This window comes from Phacochoerus africanus, chromosome 16 (genome assembly GCF_016906955.1).
Source record: "Phacochoerus africanus isolate WHEZ1 chromosome 16, ROS_Pafr_v1, whole genome shotgun sequence".
In the NCBI taxonomy this organism is placed as follows: Eukaryota; Metazoa; Chordata; class Mammalia; order Artiodactyla; family Suidae; genus Phacochoerus; species Phacochoerus africanus.
The window spans coordinates 48,521,990-48,541,085 of NC_062559.1; the positions used below are offsets into that span (position 1 = coordinate 48,521,990).

Sequence of the window (19,096 nt, forward strand, 5' to 3'; positions counted from 1 at the left end):
ATAACCAAACAGAATTAATGGATACAGTAACGGAAATGGAAGATACGCTGGAAGGAACCAGTAGTAGACTAAATGAGGCAGAAGATTGCATCAGTGAGCTGGAGGACAAAGTGGTGGACATCACTGCCACCAAACAGGAAAAGGAATGTAAAGAATTGGGGACAGTTTGACATCTCTGTGACAACATCAAGCATGATAATAGTCACATTATAGGGGTCCCGGAAGAAGAAGGGGGGGCTGAGAAAATAATTGAAGAGACATTGGCTGAAAATTTCCCTAACCTGGGCACGGAAACAGTCACCCAAGTCCAGGAACACAAAAAGTCCCATGTGGTATTGACCCACAGATGAATCCACCACAACACATTATAATCGGAATGACAGAAATAAAGAGTGAATATTAAAAACAACAAGGGAAAACCAACAAATAACATTCAAGGAAACTCCTACAAGGCCATTAGCTGATTTTTCAGCAGAAACTCTGCAGTCCAGAAGGGAGTGACATGTGTACTTAAAATGATGAAAGAAAAAAACAAAACCCTGCACCCAGAATCCTCCACACGGCAAGGCCCTCACTCAGATTTGATGGAAAAATCAAAAGCTTTACAGACAAGCAAAAGCTAAAAGAATTCAGCACTATCAAATCAGCTTTACAACAAATGCTAAAGGGACCTCTCTAGGCAGAAAAGAAAAGGCCCCAACTAGAAACAAGAAGTTTACAGACTGGAAGAGCTCACTGGTAAGGGCAAACCTGCAGTGACATTAGGAAGTCGTCCACATGCAAAGCTAGTAGGGAGGTTAAAAGACAAAAATGATAAAAATCACGTATATCTGCAATAAGCATTAAGAGATACACAAAACAGTTTGATCCAAAATATGATATCAAAAACAGTAGTCATGAAAGGGGGATTAATAAATGCAAGGTTTTAAAAATTCATTCGCAATTATGAAGTCAGCAACTTAAAACAATCACGTATAGACTCATGTGGAAAAAGCCCGTGGTAACTGGAAAACTAGAAAAGTCTGTAATAGCTATACACACAAAAAAGAAAAAGGATTCCATAACACTAAAGATAGTCATCAAACCACAGGAGAAAACAATAAAAGAAATTTGCGGGTGCTGGCGGGGAGACCTACAAAAGAAAATTCAAAACAATTAACAAAATGGCAGTAGGAACAGACATATTGATAGTTACTCTAAATGTAAACAGACTAAATGCTCCAACCAAAAGATACAGACTGGCTGAGTGGATACAAGAACAAGACCTGTATATCTGCTGCCTACAAGAGACCCACTTCAGATTTAGAGACATACACAGACACATGCAGAAAGTAAGAGGATGGGAGAAGTATTTCACACAAATGGAAATCAAAAGAAAGCCAGAGTTGAAATACTTAATATTAGACAAAGTAGACTTTCAAATAAAGACTGTTACAAGAGACGAAGACAGATACTACATAAATCATCAAAGGATCCATCCAAGAAGATAAAACAATTGTAAATGTAACCAACATAGGAGCACCTCAATATATAAGGAAAATATTAATGAACATAAAGAGAGAAATCATCAGTCTTCTAACACCCCACATATATCAGTGGATAGATTGGAAAGAAAATGAATAAGGAAATACAGGCCTTAAAAATGACACATTAGGAGTTCCCATTGTGGCGCAGTGGTTAACGAATCCAACTACGAACCATGAGGTTGCGGGTTCAGTCCCTGGACTTGCTCATTGGGTTAAGGATCCGGCGTTGCTGTGAGCTGTGGTGTAGGTTGCAGACGCGGCTCGGATCCCGTGTTGCTGTGGCTCTGGTGTAGGCCGGCGGCCACAGCTCCGATTGGACCCCTAGCCTGGGAACCTCCATATGCCCCTTGAGCGGCCCAAGAAACGGCAAAAAAAAGACCAAAAAAAAAAAAAAATGACACATTAGACCAGGTAGACTTAATTGATATTTATAGAGCACTCCATCTAAAAGCAGCAGAATATGCATTCTTTTCAGGTGCATTCAGAACATTTTCTAGGATAGATCACAGCCTGGACCACAAAGCAAGCCTCAGTGAATTTAAGAAAACTGAAATTGCTGTGGCTCTGGAGTAGGCTGGTGGCTAGAGCTCTGATTCGACCCCTAGCCTGGGAACCTCCATATGCCGCGGGAGCGGCCCAAGAAATGGCAAAAAGACAAAAAAAAAAAAAGAAAGAAAACTGAAATTATATCAAGCATCTTTTCTGATCACAATGCCATGAAATTAGAAATCAACTGCAGGAAAAAAACCTGCAAAAAACACAAACATGTGGATACTAAACAATACACTACTGAACAGCCAATGTGATCACTGAAGAAATCAAAGAGGAAATTGAAAAATACCTAGAGACAAATGGAAAGGAAAACACAATAATCCAGAATTTTTGGGATACAGCAAAAGCAGTTCCTAGAGGGAATTTTATAGTGATACAGCCTTACCTCAGGAAAACAGTAAATATCTCCAGAAAACAACCCAACCTTACGCCTAAAGCTACTAGAGAAAACAAAACCCAGAGTTAATAGAGGAGAGAAATCGTAAAGATCCGAGCAGAAGTAAGTGAAAGAGAGACTAAGGAAACAATGGAGGAGCTCCCATTGTAGCTCAGTGGGTTAGGGACTTGACGTTGTCGCCTCGAAGATGTGGATTCAATCCCTGGCCTTGCTCAGTGGGTTAAGAATCCAGCGTTGCCTTAGGTCACAAGTGTGGCTCAGATCTGATGTTAGAGTGTCTGTGACGCAGGCCAGCAGCTGCAGCTCCAATTTGACTCCTGGCCTGGGAACTTCCATGTATTGCAGGTACTGTCATTTAAAAAAAAAAAAAAAAAGGAATACATTTAAACTTGCTTTAATTTTTTTCTACCCTGCATTCTTCTTTTTCTCCATTTTTAAGAAGCATATCCTGTCATTTGAAACACAGGCTTTATGTAGATTTTTATAATGTGTTAAGGTAAAAAGAAAAGGCAGTAGTAATGCTTTTCTTTGGGGTGGGGAATTATTCCAGGCATAGCCCTTTTGTACCTTCAGTTGTACCGGGTCACATGTGACCAGAACTATCTGCTCCGATCCCTGGATTACGTAAAAAGAACACTTCGGAATCTGAACGGCCGGAGGGTCACTTTCCTCTGTGGAGATGCCGGGCCCCTGGCCGTAGGCGCTGTGGTGTATCACAAACTCAAAAGTGATGGCGAGTCCCAGGAATGCATCGCAAAGTGAGTTTTTAAAACTGGAAGTATTTCCTCCAGCTTCTCAGTCTTATAGAAGGATACTCAAAAATGAATTTGTTTTTTAATTCATCTACTTTTGCAAACAGATCTTTGCAAGAAGTAAAGAGTGTGTATAATAATCTTGAGCATAAATAATGGTGGGATCATAGGCTCCCTTTCTGTCCAGGCACGTGTTTGCCTTCATTTGAGGGAGGAATATAGCATGTTTTTTCCCAAGTAATCTTTGGTTGCCTTCAGTGAATGAAAGTTCGCTTATATGCCTTGGATTCACTCTAGTAACTAAGTTATTCTTAGGTTCAGTTGTTAGGGAGCAGTCAGTGAATTGTTTCACCTATTGGTTTAGGTTCTCTTTTGAAGCAGCAAAAATCAGGGTTCACTGCCTTGGTCTAGTAGAGTGTCCAGCACTTGTTTGTCTGTTTATCTTCATTAGAGATGGGGTGACTCAAGCTCATTTCCAAGCATTGGCTACATTTTAGTAACATTTTGTTAAGATTTTAAATCACTTTATTGTAATTCTGGATTATATCTTATACTTTTTAGATATAAATGTGGAACTTTTGAGCAGAAAGATCTTTTATTCTTGATTTTGATATCTGGGAGATGTTTTTGTTTGGTTTTGTAGGGGGGAGTTTTTGTTTTCCTTTTTTTTTTTTGAGATTTTTTAAAATCAGTTTTAAATTACAAATAATGAGAGAATTCCTAGAGTCGTAGGGTTGGTTACAGTTCCAGGAAGAGGCGTTTTAGACATTCGCTGGGAAAACAGAGTTTTTCTTGCCGGGCAGACTCCTGCAGCTCCAGAGGACCATCGTCTGCCGCGACTCGGACCTTCCCGATGAGCTGCTTTTCGGCCGCGCGGGGTACCTGTACGCCTTGCTCTATGTGAACACGGAGATGGGTCCGGGCGCCGTGTGCCAATCGGCCATCAAAGAGGTACCGAGGGAGCGCGCCCGCCGCCGGGGCGGCCTCGCCCGTCCCCCGCGCGGCCGCCTGCCAGCCCCGAGTTACCGTGGTGCCTGGACTCTGCTTCTAGGAGGAGTCCTTGCCCAAGATCGCTCGTAAAATTATAAATAGCTCCCCCCCCCCAGGGAAGGTTATTCTTTTAATTTAGGCCTGTGTTAATTCACCTGTTTTTACTCGAAGCAAACAGCAGCTGCAAAAAGAGAGAACGTTTATTTCCTTTCCTTGAGGCGTCTGAACTGGGAGGCAGTCCGGGCAGCCGCGCTGGGGACGCCCTTCGTCTGTCTGGTTCCGCCTTATCCTGGGGCCGTGCCCTTGTCCGCGTGACCAGAGCGAGCCGAGCGCCCTCAGCCCGGGGCCCGGTGAGGAAGTGGCTGGTGAGCAGCTTCCTTCGAAGGCCGAGAACTCGGAGTTGCCCACCTCCCACTTCCGCACCGCAGCCGGATGGTTGTGTGCAGGTGTCTGTACCCCCGGAGCCAGGTGCCTGGCGAAAGCTTCGGAGCACTGCTCCCAGGAGGGCGCGCGGGGAGAGGACGTGAGGAAACATTTAGTGTCTTGGCTGCCTAGTCGTTACCCATGTCATACTCTTCTTTTGATCTGAAACCCTGTAACAGACCTCATTTCCTTAGCCTTTCATCAGTGAAGCCAGTTCCTCCCGCCTGGGAGATGAAGGGTCCTCCCTCAGCACCCGCTGGGGAGGGGCTCCAGGACCGCCCCTCAGACACCGAAATCCCGGGATGTCCAAGTCCCTCCCACAAAGGGGTGCAGTGTTTGTATGTAAACTGCACGTCCTCCCTGGACTTTAAATCTTCTCCAGGTTCCTTCGAATACCTCACACCCTGCAAATGCTATGTAAACCACTGCCCATGAGCAGCAAATTCAAGTTCTGCTTTGTGGAACCTTCTGGGATTTTTTCCCAATATTTTTGATTAAATCTGTGGGTAAGGAACCCACGGCAGATGCGGAGGACCAGCTATACTTGCCAGTCTTCCGGGGAAAACATTGAAGCTACGGAGCAACTAAGTAGTGTGGGGTAGTTTTCATAGGAAGGTTTTTGGGGCTCCAGTAACCTGTTCATACAAAGACCTTTTGATTTCTTGGTTCTACTTCTTAATATATTTTTCTGCTCCAACATCATCTTCTGATTTCTCTCTGCCTGTGTGTATGTACGTATTTATAAAGTGAAGACAGCAGTGTTGGCTACAGACTGTAAAGATTTTAGGTTACGTAATCTCTCTAAGGCATATGTTACTGTTAATTAGACTAGAACAGACTGCGTGTAAGTTTTTAGACTTAAGCCGTCTCGCCTCTGTAGGTGGTCGATGCTATTATTGAATCGGGCAAGACTTTGTCAAAGGAGGAAAGGAAGGCCGAGCGCTGCCCCCTGTTGTACCAGTGGCACAGGAAGCAGTACGTTGGAGCCGCCCACGGCATGGCTGGGATCTACTACATGCTAATGCAGGTAAGCGAGCCTCTGCAGTACTGATGCAGTAGCTACATTCCGCAGAGTTAGCTCGGGGGGGACCTGGGACTGAAAGCGTGCTGCAGACCAAGTGGGCAGCCCCTGAAAGAAGGGTCCTCCTCTGAGTCATGGTCCTTGAGCTCTGTGTGGCCCCCAAGCCCTGAGCCGTGAGCACGTCCCGTGTGCAGTTCTGTGCTGGGTTAGGTGTCTGCTGCCCACACTTCACCAGGTCCTCCTGCTCTGTTTAAATTATGTTATGGCTTCACCATGGCATTTGGAAGTTTCCAGGCCAGGGATTGAATCCGGGCCACAGCTGCGATGTACACCACAACTGCAGCAACGCCAGATCCTTAACCCACTGCACCAAGCCAGGGATTGAACCTGCAGAGACCCAAGCCGGTGTTGTTGGATTCTTAACCCAGTGCACCACAGCAGGAACTCCATCTCCTGCTCTTTTGATAGAGGAAAACCTTCAAGGAGCAGAAAGGCCTTCTAGAATCCAGACAAGGGCAAAGACCTTTTGGTATTCACATTCCCCCAGCTTGCTGTCAGTTGTGTTCAAAATTTTTAACTGGTTTATTACTGTGGCTGTGCTTTTGTCTCTGAATCATCCCTGACATCTGCTGAATTAGATACTGATTCTTCCGCCAAGCAAAGACCATACCCCAAATGTTGCCTCGCCTGCTTCCGGCCTTATGGCCTGCAGGTCCCTTCTCTGCCCGTGTGCAGCCTGCAAGCAGGCCTCAGAGACGTCACGGCTCAGTTGCTGACCACTTCAGTGAAGCCGATACCACAGTGAAGTGAGTCCCTGCCCATTGCATATAGGACGTTGTTTACACTATAGTGAGGTCTCTTAAGTGTGCAGTAAATAGCATCATCTTTAAAAACATGTATATACTTGAATTTTAAAATTTTTATTGCTAAAAAATGCTTAACCATCCTGAGCCTTCGTGAATTGTAATCTTTTTGTAGTAGTAACATCAGAGATCACTGATGACAGATGACCCTAACAGATACAATAAAAAACGATGAGAAAGTTTGAAATTCTGCTAGAATGACCAGAATGTTTCATGGTGATAAAAAATGAGCAATCGATGTTGAAAAAATGATGACAAGTAGACTTGCCTGATTCAGGGTTGCCACAGACCTTCCATTTGTTTAAAAAAAATGCAAATGAAGCGCAATAAAGAAAAGAACAGTAAAACAAGGTCTAGCTGCACTTTTTTCTTTCCCATTAAGCCTTTCTTTGTTCTCTCATACCCGTAGCAGCACTCAATAAACTTGTGAAAATTGCAACGCTAGTGAGTCCGGGAGCGTGGATTCACATTTAGATCTTTTTAAGTAAAAGCCCATTATAGTCCTTTTAAATTTTTTACTTAAAAATTCCTTTTTTTTTTTACATCTTCTGCATCATGCTGCTATTCACTAGAGAAAATAGGTGGTCCTATCTGCACGGGACCGAAACTTCCTTTTACAGTGATTAGATGTCTTTGTTTATTGTAGAAAATGAACAATGCCTACATTCCAATTTGTGAAGTTTGTTTATAGTGTGGGCACACATTTCCAAAATAACCAGAACTCCATACTTCCTTTAAAAATGACGGTGTTATTCTGGACGGTTGGTAGACTCTCCATTTTTCTTTATTTTCCCAAATAATTGTTTTAACAGTGGCTTTTGAACCTTTTTTTTTTTTTTTTAAGTGGTAATACCCTTAGGAGAAACGTAATCAAATGAGAATCACATTAATAAAAAATAAGCTAATTTAGCTTTAGGTTTATTAAAAAATAAACCTAATTTTTTAGCTATTACGGGGTTCCTTGAGAGAGTCACAAATCATAACATTTTCAGCTCATTGGCTCTTAAAGTGGAAAACAGGGAAACACTGTTGAATAAGGATCCTGTTAAGCTGTGTCCTCGTGGTCACTAAGCAGCGCTGTGCCAGAGCTGGTCTCAGAGGGCCGGCCGCCAACACCCCTCCCTGGCATCGAGCCTGGTGCCAGCCTGGGGGTGCAGTGGCTCCATGCTTGGTTTCATTTAGAAGGCGCTCAGAACAGCATAAACAGAAACTTTCAGAATATCACTTAAACAGAACTCCACTTTCACGATGACAGAATAAAGAGAGTTGCCTTTTGAAAATCATCTCAAAACCAGGAAGACAGACACCCAGCTTCTTTGATGAGACTCAGAGACTTCTGGAACCCCACCTGACAAACATGTAGGCTGAGAACAGATGAAGGGACGGTAGGTGACCCAACAGGACAGGGATTGATGGTACCAGCTGTCTGAGGAGGATGCCAGCCAGGAGCAACCCGGTTGGTCCTGCAGAACCCGAGCGCTCAGGAAGGTGGAGCTCCACGTGCCGGGGTTCCTGCCGTGGCACAGTGGGTGAAAGATCGAGTGTGGTCTCTGCAGCCATGGCATGGGTTCAGTCCCTGGCCTGCTGCAGAGAGTTAAGAATCAGTGCTGCCACAGCGTCGGCATAGGTCAAGGCTGTGGCCCAGATTCGATTCCTGGCCCGGAAACTTCTGTATGCTTCGGGTATGGCCAAAAAGGGAATTTTAAAAAAAGAGTAAGTGCCATGTGCTGTTGAAGGCTGTGCCAGTCTGATGTTTGGGTGGGGGTGAAGTCTGGGCCGCTGTCTTTTGTGGCCTAGCTGGACCTCTGCAGTGGGGTCACCCTGCAGGGAGGTGACCGGAGACAGCAGAGGTGGCCTGGGGAATCGAGCCAGTTCTGTTAGCTCCAGCAAGCCCGGCGTAGAGGCGAGGTGAAGGGAAGCACAGAACTGGAAGCGGGGCTTCACGACTGTCCACACGGTCGGTGGGGAGACCTCCCTGCTGCCACAGCCTGTCTCCCACCCCAGCACCCTGCTTTGTAGGAGTTCCCGCTGTGGCACGGTGGGTTAATAGTCTGGCTTGTCTCTGTGGAGGTGCCGGTTTGCTCCCCGGCCCGGCACAGTGGGTTAAGGACCCAGTATCCTGCAGTTGCGGCTTAGGTCGTAGCTCTGGCTCAGATTTGATCCATGGCCCAGGAATTTCCATATGCCGCAGGGGCAGCCAAAAAAAGAAAAAAAATTTTTTTGAAGCTATGAGAGTCCCCATAGCAAAGTTAGCTGCTGTCTGTGATGGTTACTGTCTCTGCCGTTTTGGTCATGCCTGCAGCACGCAGAAGTTCTTGGGCCAGAGAGCGAACCTGCACCACAGTGGTAGCCAGAGCCGCAGCAGTGACAACACTGCGTCCTTACCCCGCTGAGCCACGAAGGAACTCCTGTGGTGGGTAATTTTATGTGTTCACTTGTTGGGGCTGTGGTGCTCAGGTATTTGGTCAGACATTACTCCAGGTGTTTCTGCGAGTGTGTGTTTGGTGGGATGCACGTTAAAGTGGATTTTCAGTAAAGAAGTTTGCTCTCCACAACGTGGGCCTCATCCGGTCAGTTGAAGGCCCACCCTGAGCAAGAGGGAATTCTCCAGCAGACGCCCCTCAGTGTCACTGTCACCTGCAGCGTCAGCAGGTCTGCCCAGGCCTTGAGTAACCGGAGAAGTGAATTAATTCTAAGTGTAGACGCTCCTCAGTATTCTAGGTCTTTGATCCTAATTAGCCACAATACAGAGGTTTTGGGGGAAGAAACTTACAGAAAAATATTTTGTTTTTATTGGTTTAAAGCCAGCAGCAAAAGTGGACCAAGAAACCTTGACAGAGATGGTGAAGCCTAGTATTGACTACATGCGCCACAAAAGGTTCCGATCCGGAAACTATCCATCCTCGTTAAGCAACGAGACAGACCGCCTGGTACACTGGTGCCACGGGGCGCCCGGCGTCATCCACACGCTCATGCAGGCGTACAAGGTCAGTCCTGCCGCTGCTGCTGCTCAGATGCACTTCTCTGCTAAGGTTTCAGTTTGGTCTTGGTATAAGCACATTTGCTTGAAAACTGAAAACCTTTTAAAATTCATGTTTTTACTAGTAAACAGAAGGTGTTTTTATTTTACTGTTCACCACCACTGTAGCCAGAGCTAAAAGTGTAGGTGTGGGTGTTTAGCAGGAATCATATTCATGTACAAAAGAAAACCTGGATGCTAGCATAGCAGTGACTTTTATTCTAATAAGGATGAATGTCCAATAACGCAGTAGGTGTTTAACCAAAATGCCTTTTGTTTACTTCACATCATCTCGCTTCCTTGCTTGAATAAACATAAGCAAGTCTTATTGCTCAAAGTTGATGATAATGAGGATTCAGGAGCTTTTAAATTTGAGTTCAGGAGTTCCCGTCATGGCTCAGTGGGAACAGAGCTAACTAGCATCCATGAGGATGCAGGTTCGATCCCTGGCCTCCCTCAGTGGGTTAAGGATCTGGCATTGCCATGAGCTGTGGTGTACGTCACAGACTTGGCTCAGATCCTGTGGTGCTGTGGCTGTGGTGTAGGCCGGCAGCTGTGGCTCCGATTCGACCCCTAGCCTGGGAGCCTCCATATGCCATGGGTGTGGCCCTAAAGAAAAAGACAAATAAATAAAAATAAATAAATAAATTTGAGTTTAAAATTAAAATGATCACAAAGTAATTTGTAAGAGAGAGATGTGGCATTCAAATTTTTACCCACATGGGGGATTCTAGGAAAATGGGCGGTACCTTTGCTGATCAAGTGTACAGACCCGAGATCTTTTGGGCACAATATTAAAAGTCCTGTTGATTTCTCTCCTGGATTCAGAACTACCATATAGGTTGAAAGCTTCTTTTGCAGTTTTATGTTTCTTTTAATGCATTTTTATCTGTAGTAGTTGATGTTGGAGATTGACACTTGATATACCAAAGTATACAGCTGTCACCACAATGACTGATTAGTGTTTTGGCACAGTCTCTTGGTTTGGCAGAAATAAATGGAATCACTGGGGCGGAATTCGTATGTCTCCCTGAAAATTAAAGAAGAACTGATCTGGGGCTCAGTATTATTTTCCTTTTGTGATTCTAAATTGTTTAGGAAAACTGTGGGGAATTATCACCATAATTTAGACTAATTGTTCAGAATTTTTTTATTTTCTGTTTTTCCTTTTAGGGCTGCACCTGTGGCATATGGAATTTCCTGGGCTAGGGGTTGAAGCGGAGCTGCAGGTGCAGCCTACACCACAGCCACAGCAGCACTGGATCCTTCAGCCACTGAGCGAGGCCAGGGATCAAACCTTTATCCTCAGGGATGCTGTGTCAGGTCTTTAACCTACTAAGCCACAAGGGAACTCCAGCACCGCCTTGTTCTTCCCTGCGCAGGTGTTTAAGGAGGAGAAGTACCTGAGGGACGCCGTGGAGTGCAGCGACGTGATTTGGCAGCGGGGCCTGCTGCGCAAGGGCTACGGCATCTGCCACGGGACTGCGGGCAACGGCTACTCCTTCCTCTCCCTTTACCGCCTCACGCAGGACAAGAAGTACCTCTACCGAGCTTGCAAGGTGGGGCCATCTCTGTGCAAGCAGCTCCCGAACCCCCCAGAGCAGGCACAGTGCTCTCCTTCCTCGCAGGCGACTCTCCCGACCCCACCGTCTCTCCCGTGCAGCCTTGTCCCTGGCGCCCTGTGCCATGGCAGTCCCCTCTCCACCAGGGACTGAGGGATGGTCATCCGTCTGAAGTCCCAGGACCCATTAGAATGCCCGCCTTTATGGCTTTGGGGCGCCCCCTCTTGAAGCCTCAGTTTCCTCATCGGTAAAAATTTGTTCCAAGAAGAATTAACTGAGATAGTGGGCACAGCATCCGTAGTTGCCCCTGCTTACAACCCTCCAGGGCCTTCCCGCTGCCCCGTGTGCCTCAGCCCCCACCTGCTTCTCCACCACCTCACCCCACCCTCCACCCCATGGCCATGCTGCCCGCTCTCCTTGGGGTGGGAGTGCTTCAGGCGCCCCCGAAATCTGCCTCGTGGCTCTTGGCCTTTCCCAGCTCCAGAATGTAGGAGTGTGCTGTTCGTGGAGGGGGCCTCTGAGGTCTCCCCAGGGACTCTGCAGAGCCACTCGGTCACGCGCCACGTGTCCCTGCTTGCCCTGGGTGTGGTGCACCCTAGTGCATGGGCTGCCTGCTCTTGCTGGCCCCAGTCCTGCCCCTGCCCCAGTACCTGGGACAGTGCCCGGTACCAAGTGGAGACCTAACTAACACATGTGCATCGAGTGTGTGACGGTGAATGTGCAAAGCCAGACCCGGTGCGTGTTTGCTGGTGTTTTCATTACTGTACACGTTTCACAAACAGGGTTCTAGAGACTCGGGAAGAAAGGTTGGAAGAACACACACCAGAATGTTTACAGTAGCCCTTGATAAAGGGAGGCCTTCGGGGTGGCTTACTCTTTGCATTTATTATGTTACGAAACCTTTTCTCAGACCAGGTGGAATGGGGCGCACACTCACAGAGAGGCCTCTGCAGGGGCTTGTGGGGCCTCAGGACCCGCCCTAGAGGACAGTGGGAAATTGAGCACAGTGGGGAGGGAGCAGTGCAGCCAGCACAGGACGCTGGAGGGGCGAGCACCCCAGGGCCCGGCGGCATTCCTGTGGCCGCAGCAGCAGATCGGGAGATGGGGTCAGAGAGGTGAGGGGCCACGCGTGCTGACAGTGGCAGGTGGTTGAGTAAAGAGGCCAGAGCACCAGTGCTTTAATGTGGGGACTGGGAGGCCCTCATGGGCGGGGAGACACTCATCTTCTGAAGATGGAGCGCCTTTCAGGTGGGCCAGGGAGGCAGGACCCGGGGAGGCGGGGAGATGACGTCAGGGGGCAAAGGCCAAAGCAAGCTCGTGCTTCCCTTCCGTCAGTAGACCTCAACCTTGGTTACACCTTCCACCCACCCAGTCACGCAGGAGCACAGGCCTGGGGTGCCCAGCCCCCGGGGGCTCTCGTCACACCTGGCCGTCCTCATGTGCAGGGTGGGGCTTCACAAGGGTTCACGTGGGGATTCACGTGCAGACCCCTCAGCAGGGTCGCCGAGGTCACGGGAGTGGGCGAGGTAGCGGTTGGGTTTCTCCAGATTGTTGTGTAATAGTTAACGGGAGAAATGTTGAGTTACAAACCAAGGCATTGGCTGGGATACTAAGAGAAGAGATTCAGAAACACGAGGATGTTGAGCCCACAGAGTTTGGAGGGTTTTTTAAATGTAGTGAGGATGGAAACGTGTGAAGTCTCCCGTTGTCTCTGCCTAAGGAGACCCGATCGATGGTGCATCCCACAGCCAGCGAGCGAACAGGCGTGGAGGGCAGAAAGCAGCATGAGTTTTATTTGCATGTGCTGAAGTTGATAGTCTTTGTGTTTATTGCTTATGGTTCTTGGTGTACACATAGACAAAAAATACGTTAGCTTAAGCAAAAACAGGAAATTTAGTATAATGTTTTAAAAGCCATTGAAGAGGCCTAAGAAGGAAGGGTCAGGAAGCTCAAAGGAAATTTACGGAGATGCAGTGTGGCCCGTCAGTGGTGGCGGGGCCGGAGGAGCTATGGGGACAGGAGCGTGGTTTGGGCTGCACGGTCCGGCGCGGGGCTGGGAGTGAACCGCGGGGACCGGCTGAGGCCAGAGCACCAGTGTTCCCATGTGGGGTGCACCTGCAGCGCCCGGAAAAGGCGGGAGGCTGTTACCGTTGGGCTGTGAGGTTTCTGCGTCAGTCCTCCTGACAGCCTTCTGGTACCTTCCACCTTACGGAAGGGGACAGACAGGCCTGACAGCTGATGACTCGCCGGGTACGTGTTACATTTTCACCAAGCGAGATCTCCACTCTAAAGAACTCTCTCTTGCTAGTTTGCAGAGTGGTGTCTGGACTACGGAGCACATGGTTGCCGCATTCCCGACAGGCCCTACTCTCTCTTCGAAGGTGAGTGTGAGGAAGGCGCCGGCTTCCAGCACCGGCGGGCCCGGGTCTGGTCCTCCGGTCTCTCTACCTGGCGCTAACCAGCACCCCACGGTGGGACCTTGAGTCGTCTCTCTGCACCTGTTAACTGACTGTGAGCAAAGTAGGGTTTTTTTAATCTTGGTGATTTTTATTTTTCCATTATGGTTGATTTACAGTGTTCTGTCAATTTTCTGCTGTACAGCAAAGTGACCCAGTCTCTGTCTCTCTCACACACACACATATATATACATATAGACACACATTCTTTTCCTCACATTCTCCTCCATCATGTTCCATCACAAGTGACTGGATGTAGTTCCCTGCGCTGGGCAGCCAGATCTCATTGCTTATCCACTCCAGGTGCAAGTGAGCAAAGTAGTTTGTTGCTGAAAATTCGGAGTCTCTTTACCTTGCCTGTTTTGTGCTTCTCTGAACTTCCTCCAAGTATTTCTAGATCTTGTGTGAAGTATATATGGAGACACAACGTAGACTGCTGCGGAGTAATGGAAGAAATAATACGTTTACTCCTCTGCATTTCATCTATAACATGGTGTATGTGGTATCGATCTAGTCACAGCAAATTTGGTTAGTTATTTAAATATATTTTAAAAAAAAAAAAGGAGTTCCCTTCAGGGCTCAGCAGTAACGAACCCAACTAGTATCCACGAGGACTCGGGTTCCATCTCTGGCCTCGCTCAGCAGGTTAAGGATCTGGTGTTGCCGTGAGCTGTGGTGTAGGTCACAGATGAGGTTCAGATCCTCCATTGCTATGGTTGTGGTGCAGGCCTGTGGCTACAGCTCCAATTTGACCCCTAGCCTGGGAACCTCCATATGCTGTGGATGCAGCCCTAAATAGACAAATAAGTAAATATACTTAATTATTTAAGTCATATAAAGACGTGTGGATAATTAGTAACTTATAAGTAACTTATAAGTAAATAAAAATAGTGGTTGGAAGAAATAACAAGAATATTGAATAAAGGAGTTCCCGTCGTGGCGCAGTGGTTAACGAATCCGACTAGGAACCATGAGGTTGCGGGTTCGGTCCCTGCCCTTGCTCAGTGGGTTAACGATCCGGCGTTGCCGTGAGCTGTGGTGTAGGTTGCAGACGCGGCTCGGATCCCGCGTTGCTGTGGCTCTGGCGTGGGCTGGCAGCTACAGCTCCGATTCAGCGCCTAGCCTGGGAACCTCCATATGCTGCGGGAGCGGCCCAAAGAAATAGCAAAAAGAAAAAAAAAAAAAGAATATTGAATAAAGTGCTGAAAAACAAGAGTAGTGACAGGAAACAGAAACAAGAGTTTGCTGTGCGTGTGATGTGCAGACTGTAACTCAGGAAAACAAAACGGTCGACCCTCAGAGACTGGTACGTTCTGTGTTTATCGTGTGTGTGTGTGTGTGTGTGTGTGTGTGTGTGTGTGTGTGTTGGATAATTTGTAACATAAGCCATAGAAACCAAAGGGCAGAGGTTAAGTGGTATCACCTTTTTAGTTACTTTAGAGTCACATTTTATACTCATTCCAAAATAAATTTTGGGAGGAATAAATGATTGAATACCTTGTAAAAACTCAGGTGATAGTAGGCAGTGAATTTTGTCGGATGCTCTTCCGTGTCAGTTGAGATCAGGTGGTTTTCTCCTGTAGCCTCCTCGCACTGTGGATCATAGTAGTTGCTTTTCTGATATCAAGCCAACCTCGCATCTCTAGACGAAAGCTTAATTACTTGGCCCTGGTGTACAATTTTTTTCCATACCGCAGAATGTTATTTGCTAATATTTTGAAGATTTTTACATCTATATTCATGAAGAATATTCGTCTGTAGTTCTCTTTTTTTACTGTCTTTGCCTTGTTCTCAGGGCAGTCCTGGCCTAAGAAACTATATTGGGAAGTGTCTTCTCCTCTTCCTTTTCTGGAGTAGATTGTTTAAGTGGTAGAAGAATCAGTGTTAATACTAATTCTAATTTAAAAGTAGAATTCCGCAGTGAAACCTGCCTGGCCTAGAGATTTCTTTTGGGGGGTTTTAAATGTATATACTCGATTTGTTTAATAGTTGATAAGGCTGTTCAAGTTACTTCTTTCATATTCAGCGAGTTTTAGTAGTCTATATTTTCAAGATATTGCTCCATTTCGCCAGTGGGGTCAAATTTATGCACGTAGAGCTTCAGTAGTATTCCTTCCTTATCCTTCTGATGTCAGAATTGTCCGTAGTGATGTGCCCTGTTTTATTTATTGATAGCATTTCAGTCATATAGATTACAAGGTTTTGTCATTATCTTTTGCAGAATAATTTTTTTTTAATGGCCGCACTCATGGCATATGGAAGCTTCCTGGCCAGGGATTGAATCAGAGCCACGGCTGCAACCTTTGTCTCAGCTGCGGCAACACGGGATCCTCTAACCCACTGCCCCTGGCTGGGGACCAAACCCACACCTCTGCGGCAACGTGAACCTTGGCAGTTGGAGTCTAAACCCATTGTGCCATAGCAGGAACCTCCAAATCTTTTTAACATTCAGAGAAATCATACTGAAGAAACATTTCTCAGAATAAAAATTTTGGTCTTCAGTGTCATACAAATGCAGTGCATTTGCATCAGATATAACAGAGTTAATCTGAACTCGGAATGGAGTTTTTGTGGCTCAGCAGGTTAATCCAGCATTGTCACTGCTGTGGCTGGGGGTCGCTGCTCTGGTGCGGGTTCAGTCCCTGCCCCAGGAACTTCCATATGCCACAGGCATGGCCAAAAAAACTAAATAAAATGAAATGAAATAAGAGTTAATTCAGGTTTATAAATTCACAATTATAATGGCAACTTCAAAGCCTCACGTGGGTGAAAATCTGAATGTATATCCCCTAAAGGTCGGGAAGCTCCCAGATTCTTCTGGTCCCTGTGCCTCACAGGTGCCTGGCAGGAGGCTCTAACTAGATGCTTGTCGGATGGGTGAATGCCTGTGTGGAGGCTACCAGGCTGGAAGGGTCGCCAACCCCTCTGACCCTTTCCAGAGGAAACACCCCCTCCACCCCCCATCACCAGTGCTCCTTCTGGTAGACCTGCTGCCGCTCCCCGGTCATTTCAGCGTGGCCAGCGCTGCGGCCCCTCCTTTAATTTAAAAAAAAAAAAAAAAAAAAAAAGCCAGTGCTGAGTTACTTCAGTGATTTGCAGTGGGGGTTTTGACCAAGCAAATAAGGTTCGATTTAGAACAGCTCTTTTTTTGTTTGTTTTTTTTTGTTGTTGTTGTCTTTTTAGACAAGGCCACACCCGCGGCATATGGAGGTTCCCAGGCTAGGGGTCAAATCGGAGCTGTAGCTGCTGGCCTACGCCAGAGCCACAGCAACACCAGATCCGAGCTGTGTCTGTGACCTGCACCACAGCTCACGGCAACGCCGGATCCCTAACCCACTGAGCAAGGCCAGGGATTGAACCCGAAACCTCATGATTCCTAGTCAGATTCATTAACCACTGAGCCACGACGGGAACTCCTAGAACAACTCTTTAAACCTAAAGAAGACAGAAAATGCAGCTTTCTGTTTGGGGGAAAAACCGTAAAAGCTTTGAGAGGAATTTTGTATGTTGAGGTAGCACAGTAGAAGCGCCCTTAAGTCTTTTGTTAGCACTTCTGCAGAATCATCCTCAAGTGTCAGGACACAAGGTTAAGGCTCAGAAACCAATGTTTAAAAATAAGATCGAGAAGAAAACCAGCGTCATCACCTGCCGGGCGCTAACCCAAGGATTTCCCGTGGGCGCGGGCGTGGTTATTTGCGGGCCGTTCCCCGCCCCCTTCCAGCCCCCGTAAAGGCCTGACTGACAGTCTGGGTTCGGACCCCGCCTGGCGCCGTTTCCCACCCAGGGTCTTGATTTGCGTTGCAGGCATGGCCGGCGCCATTCACTTCCTCTCCGACATCCTGGCCCCCGAGACAGCACGGTTTCCAGCATTTGAACTCGGCTCTTCAGAGAGGGATCCAAAGGTGCAAAAAGACTCCTAAGGGACCCGACGGGACCACAGGCCGCCAGGTTGCCTGGCGCCTGACACAGAAGCCACCGTGCATCCTGAGGAAGGGAGGACGGAGGGAGCAGAGCCCCGCAGACCCCCGCCCCGCCAGCCTGCTGTGACCGTGCTCCCCTCGCTGGTGTCAGCGAGACGTCTCCGTGTCCAGTGCTGCGTAATGTTTGCATGTCCCTCGGTGTTTGCTCTCCGTAGGCGTAGGTTGTTCTCAGCGGAAGCCCTTCTCTGTCCATGAGCCCGAGCTGGCCGTGCATGAGGGCACACGGCAGCCCCTTCTCCGTACCCAATAAAGCGGGGTGCTTCTGTGTTGGCAGACAGGACACAGGCAGGTGGTGTCTCTCTTATGTACCAGAAAGACTCTCTTTTAAGATGCCATTCCAGTGTGAGACTTTTCCCAGCATTTCCTGTGGGACCCTTTTGGGAGAGCTTGAGAGAAAGACTGCTCCAGAAATGAAAAGAAATAGCGGAGGCGGAGGGGCTTTCGCTGGAGGGGGGCTGGGGAGCCTTTGCACCAGGTGGACCAGCCCCTCTGTGGGTCTTATGCTCACCTTCGTGATTTTAGGAAGCCCGAGGGGGCACGTGGCAGCTCTGCCAGGCTCCCACTCGCAGGCTCTTAGTGTGAAGTTCCAGACCCTTGAAATCCAGGGCAGTCCGTGCCCTGGGGAGGGGACCGATGACACCGGTGACGGCGGTTCGGGGGAAGCCTTGTCATGGCCACATGCGAACCGAGCAGTAGCGCCGTGTTTGTTATTAGACTGCACCTCAGTTTTATCAGCATCGTAACATCTTGTTCCAAGTTCAGCAGATACAGTTCTAGATGGGCAGTAAGCAGAAAGACATTCAGCTGTTCCCATGTCCCTCCAATTAAACTTATTTCAAAATTCGGTAGGCTCTCGAAGTATAAATTTGGGATGAATATCACCCGTAGGTTTTGACTACTTTTGGGTAGTAAAACTCTCACGATTGATGAGACATATTAACAGAAATTACGAGTCTGCATTTGTACACTTGGGAAACAGGGTCCTAACCAAGAGAAGGATGCTAGTGTCTGCCGTTCTGTAAACGGGCCTTCCTTTGGATTAGCCTGCCGCCCGGGATTCCGCAGCGCAGGTTGTCGTGGTGGGAGGTCTCGGACTCTGTACAGACTTTTCATACGCGCTGAGGCGTGACCACGAAAGGCAAGGTGGGTCTCCCTGACACTCCGGTCCTTGGCTGCAAGGGGGTCGTTAAATGTTTATCAGCCCCAGTTTCCGCTGCTTTCATAGGGAGAAAGAACATCAGTGCGAGACCGAGTGCTCTGCACAGGCGTGAACCTTAGGATGCGGCTGAGGCCTTTTTGTGGGGCTGACGTGCAGACATGTGACCTTCCGTTTCTTTTTTCTTTTCTCTTTTTTTCTTCCTTTTGTTTTTTCTTTTCAGGGCCTCACCAAGTCATATGGAAGTTCCCAGGCTAGGGTTCAAACTGGAGCTGCAGCTGCAAGCCTATACCACAGCCATAGCAACTCAGGATCCGAGTCGCATCTGGGACTTAGGCCACAGCTCACAGCAACGCTGGATCCTTAATCCACCGACGGAGGCCAGGGATCGAACCCACG

At 47.7% G+C, this 19,096-nt stretch overlaps 1 protein-coding gene across 2 annotated transcripts in view; it reads left to right on the forward strand.

Moving 5' to 3' along the window:
- The window catches only part of LANCL2 (LanC like glutathione S-transferase 2), a 38,799-nt gene extending 20,414 nt beyond the window's left edge, over positions 1-18,385 (forward strand). For both annotated transcript variants that reach the window (XM_047763000.1, XM_047763001.1), the window contains exons 3-9: positions 3,026-3,233; positions 4,031-4,178; positions 5,521-5,667; positions 9,329-9,511; positions 10,926-11,102; positions 13,414-13,486; positions 17,366-18,385. In XM_047763000.1, coding sequence (XP_047618956.1) covers positions 3,026-3,233; positions 4,031-4,178; positions 5,521-5,667; positions 9,329-9,511; positions 10,926-11,102; positions 13,414-13,486; positions 17,366-17,481 — 1,052 coding nt within the window. In that variant the 3' untranslated portion in view covers positions 17,482-18,385. The remainder of the gene's footprint in view (positions 1-3,025; positions 3,234-4,030; positions 4,179-5,520; positions 5,668-9,328; positions 9,512-10,925; positions 11,103-13,413; positions 13,487-17,365) is intronic.
- Positions 18,386-19,096: the final 711 nt, after the last annotated feature.